At 36.9% G+C, this 8,386-nt stretch overlaps 1 protein-coding gene across 3 annotated transcripts in view; it reads left to right on the top strand.

Moving 5' to 3' along the window:
* Window positions 1-8,386, top strand: part of KDM4C (lysine demethylase 4C) — a 452,171-nt gene that overhangs the window by 105,902 nt on the left and 337,883 nt on the right. For all 3 annotated transcript variants that reach the window (XM_014586260.2, XM_027770291.1, XM_006144466.3), the window contains one exon: window positions 1,327-1,376. In XM_014586260.2, coding sequence (XP_014441746.1) covers window positions 1,327-1,376 — 50 coding nt within the window. The remainder of the gene's footprint in view (window positions 1-1,326; window positions 1,377-8,386) is intronic.

The following is an 8,386-nucleotide window of genomic DNA, read 5'->3' as shown; positions in this document are numbered from 1 at the left end:
ATTAAAAACTGTTAAGGCATGGCAATAAATAACCATTGCGTTATTATCATTTAGTTATGCTAAAATTTTATCTTCCCAATTCAGTTGGAATAATTTTATTAGCAGTGCCTTAAGGAAGAGGATATATGGTTGAATTTTCTTTTAGTGAATTGCCTAGTTACATCCGATCCAATTAAGTTTTGCATATGTTATCAGTGGCATTAAAAGCAACCAAGTGTGGTGTTAAGTACAATTAGATAAGTTGTTTGAGTAAAAAGTAATTTTTACTTAATAAATACTGAGGTAGTATACATAGCAAATGTAGGTCTTCAAAAGTAAGATTTAGTTTTTACTTAAAACTTGAAAATATCACTTAAATTTATTTTTATATTCATACATTTTCTTAGTAAAAAGCCTATAAAATCTAATATTTAAACAAAATGCTCTAAAATTAGCATTTTTGAACTTATTACTAAGTCCATAATAAATATTTTCAAGTACCTCACTTTTGAAGAGACCAGAAACTAAACATGTATATTTTAGTAATATTCTTCTTGTATATTATCCTCGTTTAAAAAGCAAAGGAGAAAAAAATACTTTTTGTTTATTTCATGATTAAGTGACTTTGTAAATCTCGATTATAGAAATATTTTAAAAGCTAAAAAGATGTCAATCCAAATTTTCATTAAAAAAAAAAAAAAAAAAAGACAAAAGTAACCAACCAACTGAGCAGAAGACATTCAACAGAAAATAGACCCAGAGAGTTGGGGGAGCAGCTCTAAGCTTGGCTGACTCCTTGCTTTGCCAGATAGATTATTGGCCTTGGTCCTTTGTTCCTTTATCTTTAAAATTGGAGGGTGGGGGGAGGGGAGTGGCCAGCAGATGCTGTAGTGGTTTAGGTGCTGGATTCTTACATGATCTTCCACTGTTGGAGTCCTAGACCCAGTGGCTTTAGACTCACTCTGGGAAAGTGTGCATATATGCACAAAATCCTGAGAGAATGGAAAAGGGACTGAGGTATGGCATACCCTGAGGGATGAATTCTCACTTTCTGGCTCTCTCTTTCTGGTGATTGTGCCCCATGCCAGAAACCTAACAAAGAAAAAAAAAAAAGATTGGGATGATGAGCTGGAACATTGAAATAGATAATTTATAATTTCATTTTTCTTTCATCTAGTATTTAAGGGATATGACTCTGGGATTGCTTTTCTGATCTCTATTCAGTTCATCTAAGCAGAGTTTGAGTTAATTTTTTTTTTTTTAAATATGACACTATTTAGGAATAGAGGTCTTTAGGATACTAGCTAGAAAATTTCAAACCTAAAATTTTTATGTTTAAAATTTTAGGTATGCTATACCTCCGGAGCATGGAAAACGACTTGAAAGACTAGCTCAAGGTAAACCTTGCTTTGTATTTCTTACCTTGATTGGTTCTTTATTGTTTGGTGTTTTAACAGTGTAGACTGCTTCTCTGTTGTGTGTGTTCTTGAACTGGCAAAATTAAACTTTATTTACTTCAACCTGAATTTTTAGTTTTTTTAAAAAAATATTTGCTTATTTATTTATGAGAGAGAGAGAGAAAGAGAGAGAGAGGGAGAGATGGAGAGAAGAGAGAATGAATTGCACAGTTGACAGAATCTTGTCACTGCACAGTCCTCCATCTGAACCAGGCATCCAGCTCCTCAGGATCTTGGGGATCTGTGCACATGACCAGCATGTTTTCAGGCTAACCCAGGGATCTGAACCCATGGTGGGCCATGTGGCTTCCAGCACTGCAGTCCAGTGTGCTGTACACCGCACCGTCTAAGCTGGGCCTGAATTTCTATTTTTTATGCTTTCTCCATCTTCAGGAGGGCAAGAATGCAGAATTCTAGAAACCATTGGTGGTTTCACCCCATGCCCACTTGTATATGCAGAGAGTCAGCAAAAGCAGCACCCACTTCTTCCCTCCTCCAGATTTACCAGCCAATCTTGCCATCATCTGCTTACACTTGTGGAGGAGAATTGGAATTATCCCTGGGATTCTTATTTTCTGCTTTGTTAGCCACCCTTCCCCCAACAGATGTAGGTCAGTAGTGATGCATTTTTGGGGAGGAAGATTTTTATTTTAATGACAGCTGAGGAACAAGACATTCTGCCTTTGATTGCTGATATAAGTTTCTTTGATAGGTTAGGTTTGCTTTTTATTAGGAAAGGAGTTTTGTCCCTATATTGTATAGCTTTCATTTAGGGTTGAAATGGGGACACTGAGAAACCCCAGTTTTTTTTTTTTTTTTTTTTTGAGAGATTTTCACTGTAGGGCACATGCGCTCGCCAGACAGACAGAGAGAGACATAGAGACAGAAAGCGAGAAATCATCCCCCAGGGGGGATGGTCACGCCGCAATCCCCTCTCCTCCATTCTCCTCTCGGGATCTTGGGAACGCACGCACACGCGCCCGGCGTGAGTTTTAAGCCACCGGGTCCGGGACACGAACCGCGGTCGACTACGTGGGAATCCAGTGACATAGCCATTACGCTAACTGCTGGTTCCCAGAAACCCCAGTTTTTGACGTGACATTTGTGAAGAGAAGTTGTTAATGACATCTAGAAGTTATTTTCTCCCAAACTATAGAAGAGAATTAGAACAGTTATAGTATCACATTTGTAAGAAGCATTATTTTAATTTTGACAGGCTAATTACTGTAAAGCCTCAATGTTTTTAAAATGTTATACATTATAGCAATAACAGCAACATAATTGTAATCTTGAACTTTGTTAGGGAATATTTTCATGAATATTAAGGTGGATGACTCCTGTTTCTGGGTAATAGATTAGAGTAGAGCTTAGAGGATGATTGCCATAATTCTTAAACATATAGGCAGTGAAGTTTGTGCTAAAACTATATGCTGAACTATCTTTGTAATAATTACCCCATCAGTTTGCATTAACCTCATCATCAGAAAAATTTTAAATTGAAGTCAATGTAAACTGTACAGTGTTGAGTCACACAGTACAATTTCTGATGTAAGCTGTCTGTCAACATTTTGAAATAAACTGTCTGAAAATGACATTCCAGGAAAATGGGTGCCATTTGTTTAATCAGTAAGAGGTTAATACATTTGGAAGATGAACAAGAATTTCAAACTCAATTGCATGTTTATTTAACATTTTTATAACATTATTTTGAGGAGTGAAGCAGGCAAAAGACCCTATAAGATAGTGGAGAATTTGCATCTGCTGACCAGATGCCAACCAATTTAATTCAATTCTGCTAAATAATTAAAATGATAAAATAATGCAGTAAATGTGCTGAAGCATTATAGCACGTCTGGGTCAAGGCAGCACTTGATACATAAAATGGAAAGCAGGCTAGGATATTTTCCATTATCTTGTCTGCACATCATAATTATCACACTTGCCTTTTATGCATGAATGCTTTCATCTTTGGTTCTATTGAAATCTTGATTGACTGTGGCACCTACAAATATTTTATCCGAAAGACATTAGGCCTGCATCTAATGAAGCTAGGAGTTTGATTTTGCCCTTCAGCTGCTTTTTCTATTATACAAGTTTTTCAATATTATGTAGACATAAATGTAATAAAAAATCTCACGTCAATTGTTGCAATTTTTATACTAGTTGTGTTTGTCTATAGTGCTATTGCATTTTTTCTATTTTTTCTTTGATACTATGGAATTGCAAATATGAAATAGGATAGAGGTATATTATTAAATTATGAATGACAGTTTGGAAGGATTTTTTTAAGAGTTATTTTATTTAATTTTATGCATCATTATTATTTTTTAAATCTCTCCAGAGAGAGAGAGAGAGAGAGAGAGAGAGAGAGAGAGAGAGAGAAAAGGAAAGCAAGCAAGCAAGCCATCAAGTCCAGGACTCGAACCACATTTGGCCATGTCAGAGTCCAGTGCTTCAGCCAGCATGCCAGCCCAAATTGAGAGTTTTAGAATGTTTAAATCTCACCTATTTTAGAAATTTGACTATATTCTTACAAATTATTTAAGTTAAACAAAATAGGGATTAAATTAGGTAAAATTTTTTGAGAAAGTATTTTAAATTTTCTCTTATGGTGAATAAAGTGCTGTTTTTAAATAAATTGAAAATGATATACTTTGGTGACAGTTTTGGTTACTGGGGGAAAAACCTGTGATTTCAGATTTTATGTAGCCAATTTGGGAAGTGAGACTAACAGGAATCAGACAACATAATAGTGGAAGCAAGTTGCTTCTTTTAGGTCCTTATACTTATTTGTAACAAGTGTTTAATTTTGTCAGATTATAAAAAAGTAGCATTTGGGCACCAGTCAGTGGCATGGTGGTTAAGGCAGCTGGATCCCACATGGTCAACTGTGTGGTTTGAGTCCTGCACCCAGTGCTTGAAAAACATGGAGGGCTCGTGTGTGTGCATGCCCAAAATCCTGAGAGGAGAATGGAAGAGAAAGTTCTGTAGTGTGGCCTTCCCCTTTGGGGGGTGCTTTTTCTCTTTTTTTCACTGATGAGCACAATGTCCCATAGTACATTTTTTTTTTAAAGTAGTATTTAGTAAACAGAATTAGAGGAATTATTGCTGTGAGGGATTAATTTGGTTCACACTTTTAACCACGTGCATGTATGTGTGGTTTTATTTTTAATGGCTAGTAATCTTAAGCTTAAGCTTTGAAGCCTGCTTTGGAGGGTTCCCTGTGTGGGCGCAGACAAAGGCCTGTGGGTGGGATGTAGGCAGGCATTCTGTGGACTCCTTGAAATTATACTCAAATTGGGTGTATACGTGGATTTCTGGGAAGCCATCATCAAATCCCCTAAGAGGATTTGGTCCACAAGAGATTATAGTCATAGTTGTCAAGACAGTAGAAAGGCAGCAATAAATAACAAGTCATTTTAATTTTATGAACAGATTCTAAGTTGACCTGTTTTCATACCTCTCTCTTGGAATTAGGAAAATGTACTTTTATTAGTTCTCAAAATAGTGAATAATATCCCCTCAAGCATTCATTTAATTTATGGTTTGAAAATATTATATCAAAATGCCTCGTTTTGAAAGACTTATAAATAAAATAGCCCTGTTCATAAACAATCGATTTTAAAGGGCCCTGGGAGCCATAATAAATGAAGTCCAGAGATAGATCCTCTGCTTTCATGGCTGACTCATGCCTTAGGCATGGAGATCAATGTGCGGTGTGTCCGTGTGTGCTTCTTTTCATCTTACTGTCATTTGGATTGCATTAAGAATTGTGAAACAATCCCTAAACTTAATGTCCTTGTTATTTGATAGCAGTAATATCATTGTTTGAATGTAGAGGTATTAGGTCATCAGAAAAGTCATGACATGTTTTTTCTATTCAAAAATGCATTGTGACTTTTCTGATGACCTAATATACAGATACCTATTTTACATCCAGCCATACTCTTGGTAGGATTTTAGGCATTGGACACTACATAAAATATACCAGGCTAGCATAAGTTGAATGTGGAATGAAAAAATGTACAGTTTTGAGAAATGGCAAGAGGGAACGCAGAGGAAAAGTTCAGGAAGAGAATGTCAAGTACCAGTGAGGAATTTATTGTGGAGGGTCATGGAGATTTCTGTGCTTCAGAGTTATGGAGAATGAGCCATAAAAATCTTAGTTGGCTCAACTCTGACCTATTTTATCCCAGTGTGCTTGGATTTGGGCGACCTGTACATATATTGCCCATATGGTGTATCAAGGTGGTAAAAAGTGAGAAGTGAACTGAGACAGAGGTGTCTCAGGAATGTGGTAAACACCCATATGCCAAGAGGAGAACAGACTGTGGTGTGGCCATCCCCCGGGGAGTGATTTCTCACTTTCTGTCTGTCTCGGTGTGCGCATGTATCCTATAGCAAAAAAAAAAAAAAAAAGAAAAGAAAAATAAAAAAAGGCCATAGTGTAATGACCGAAGTATCTGTTAAGTTTGGTAGACATTTTAATTACAAGTTTTCTGCCAAACAGCTTGCCATGAAAAAAAAAACAAAAACCAAAAAAAAAACCACACACAAAAAAAACACCCGCCTATTTTGCAATATAACATGCTCAGGGAGTAAAGACTAGGCAGTTGTTGAGGAGAAGCAGTGCCCGAAGACAAGTGTGAACTCCTGGTGCTCTGCCCAGAGAGTTGTAACAGAGAAGATGGGAATGGTTTCTGGGACACTCAGTGTAGGGTGGAGCCTGGGAAGTAGTCCTTTTTCAACCCAGTCTGGAGTAAATCACTCCATAAGCGGCAGAAAGCACACAGAGGCCAATTGTATTATGAACCTCTAATGTCAGCCTCCTAAGTGGGGATGTGGGTAAGGGTCACCAGGGTCCTCCCCTCATAATCTAGCTCTCTGGTTCTTTTCATAAGTAAGTTCATCAGAAAATTTCATGTTTGAATCAAATACATCTGTCTCTGAAAGCATGCCCCACAGAAACAACCCTTTTGTATTCTCTTTTGAATCCTCTTTGTTAAACATTCTGGATATGTGTTGTTAGGAAATGTTATCCTTATATGTACATATTGGAGGCTACTAGACAGGATGACCTACTCCGTACCTAGCCTGTGTGGTATAGCCTGTCACTCCCAGTCTACAAACCTGTGCAGCGTGTTACTGTACTGAGTCCTGTGGGCTATTGCAACACAATGGTATCTGTGTATCCAAGTACATCTAAGTATAGAAAATGTTCAGAAAAGATATAGCATAAAACATAAAAAGTGGTCCACCCTGTTTAGGGTACTTACCTTAAATGGAGCTAGTGGGCCCAGAATGTGAGTACATAGTGAACGCGAGGGGTGGTACACTACTGCACACCACCACAGACTCCACCTGGCCTACCCTGAATTCACAAAGACTTTTTTTTTTTTTTAGTACCTTACTCTTCACTTGGTGAAACATTTTACTTCATAAACTTTTTCAACTCTATTTTTAAATAGTACTTAGCTTGAAACACAAATACATTATGCAGCTTTACAGAAACAATTTAAAAATATTCTTGTTGCACAAAGTTTTTTCTAATTTTTTTTTTTTTTGAGAAGTTTTTGCTACAGGGTTCGTGCGCTCGCCAGAAAGGCAGAGAGAGACAGAGAGACAGAATGTGAGAAATCACCCTCAGGGGGATAGCCACACCACAATCCCTTCTCCTCCATGCTCCTCTCGGTCTCTTGGGCACACATGCACATGTACCCAGCCTGGGTTTAAGCCACTAGGTCTGAGACTTGAACCACGGTCGATTAATGGCAGTCTAGTGACATAGCCATTATGCCAACTGCTGGTCCTACTTTTTTCTATTTTTAACATTTTATTTATTTATTGCTTAAAATACTTTTCTATAAAAAGACGCACACATATTAGCCTAGACCTACATAGCCTATCATGTCAACATCACTGCCTTCCACCTCCACATCTTGTCCCACTAGAAGGACCATGATGGAGAAAATAGCATGATTAAGTCAAGCATAAAAGAAAGAATGCAATCAAGAGACCTTGTAACCAGGACACTTATGAGGCTACTGGTGGCATCACATGGAATACTGTTTTATAGTAAACTTTAAAAAAAAAACAAAACAGTGTTATATTCTGAAATAATGGTAAAAGTACAGGATAGCAAATAAATAAGCCAGTAATATAGTTGTGTAGTATAATGATCAAATATTGTGTATTATATATGGTAGCATGTGCATGCAGTCCAACACGTTTCCTTTTACCAGCATCACCACAAACACATGAGTATTTTATCGGGCAAGGACCTTGTGACACCTACAGCATTACTAGGCAATCGGGGTGTTTCAGCTCCATTATAATCTCATATGACCAGCATTATGCATGTTGTTTGTTACTGGCTGAAACATCATTATGCAGCACATGACTGTATTACAAAAACACTAAATAATATCAAAACAACCTAAGTGAATTTTAAGTATATTCAAGTGAAATTATCTTAAGCAAAATCTGTGGAAATAGATCAACATGTTTGATTTCTCCTTCCCTCCTCCTTTTTCTTTCTTCTCTTCATCTCTTCTTTCTTCAGTGGCTAATAACTATTGTCAGCTTCTCCAAGTTAGTGTTTGTATATCCACAGAATATGTCACTAAACTTTTATTTTTAAATCTTCCCAAGATTGAAACTTAATGTGATATAATAGCAACTTTATGCTTTCCTGTTTGAGGTTTATGAGACTAGGATTTAAAATAATTCCATACTTTGTAATAGCTAATATAAAATATTAACTAGCGAAATTTTTATCTGGAGGAAAGAACATACTTGATACATGTTTTTAGAATACATTTTTTCTTTTTTTTTTTTGGAGAGGTTTTTGCTATAGGGCGTGCGCTCTCACCAGAAAGAGAGAGAGAGAGAGAGAGAGAGACAGAAAGCAAGAAATCACCCCTCAGGGGGATGGCCATGCAATTCCTTCT

Source organism: Tupaia chinensis, unplaced genomic scaffold, assembly GCF_000334495.1.
Source record: "Tupaia chinensis unplaced genomic scaffold, TupChi_1.0 Scaffold000121_1, whole genome shotgun sequence".
Lineage (NCBI taxonomy): Eukaryota > Metazoa > Chordata > Mammalia > Scandentia > Tupaiidae > Tupaia > Tupaia belangeri.
The sequence above is the reverse complement of the archived record's forward strand: the minus strand, read 5'-3'. Positions and strand labels throughout refer to the sequence as shown.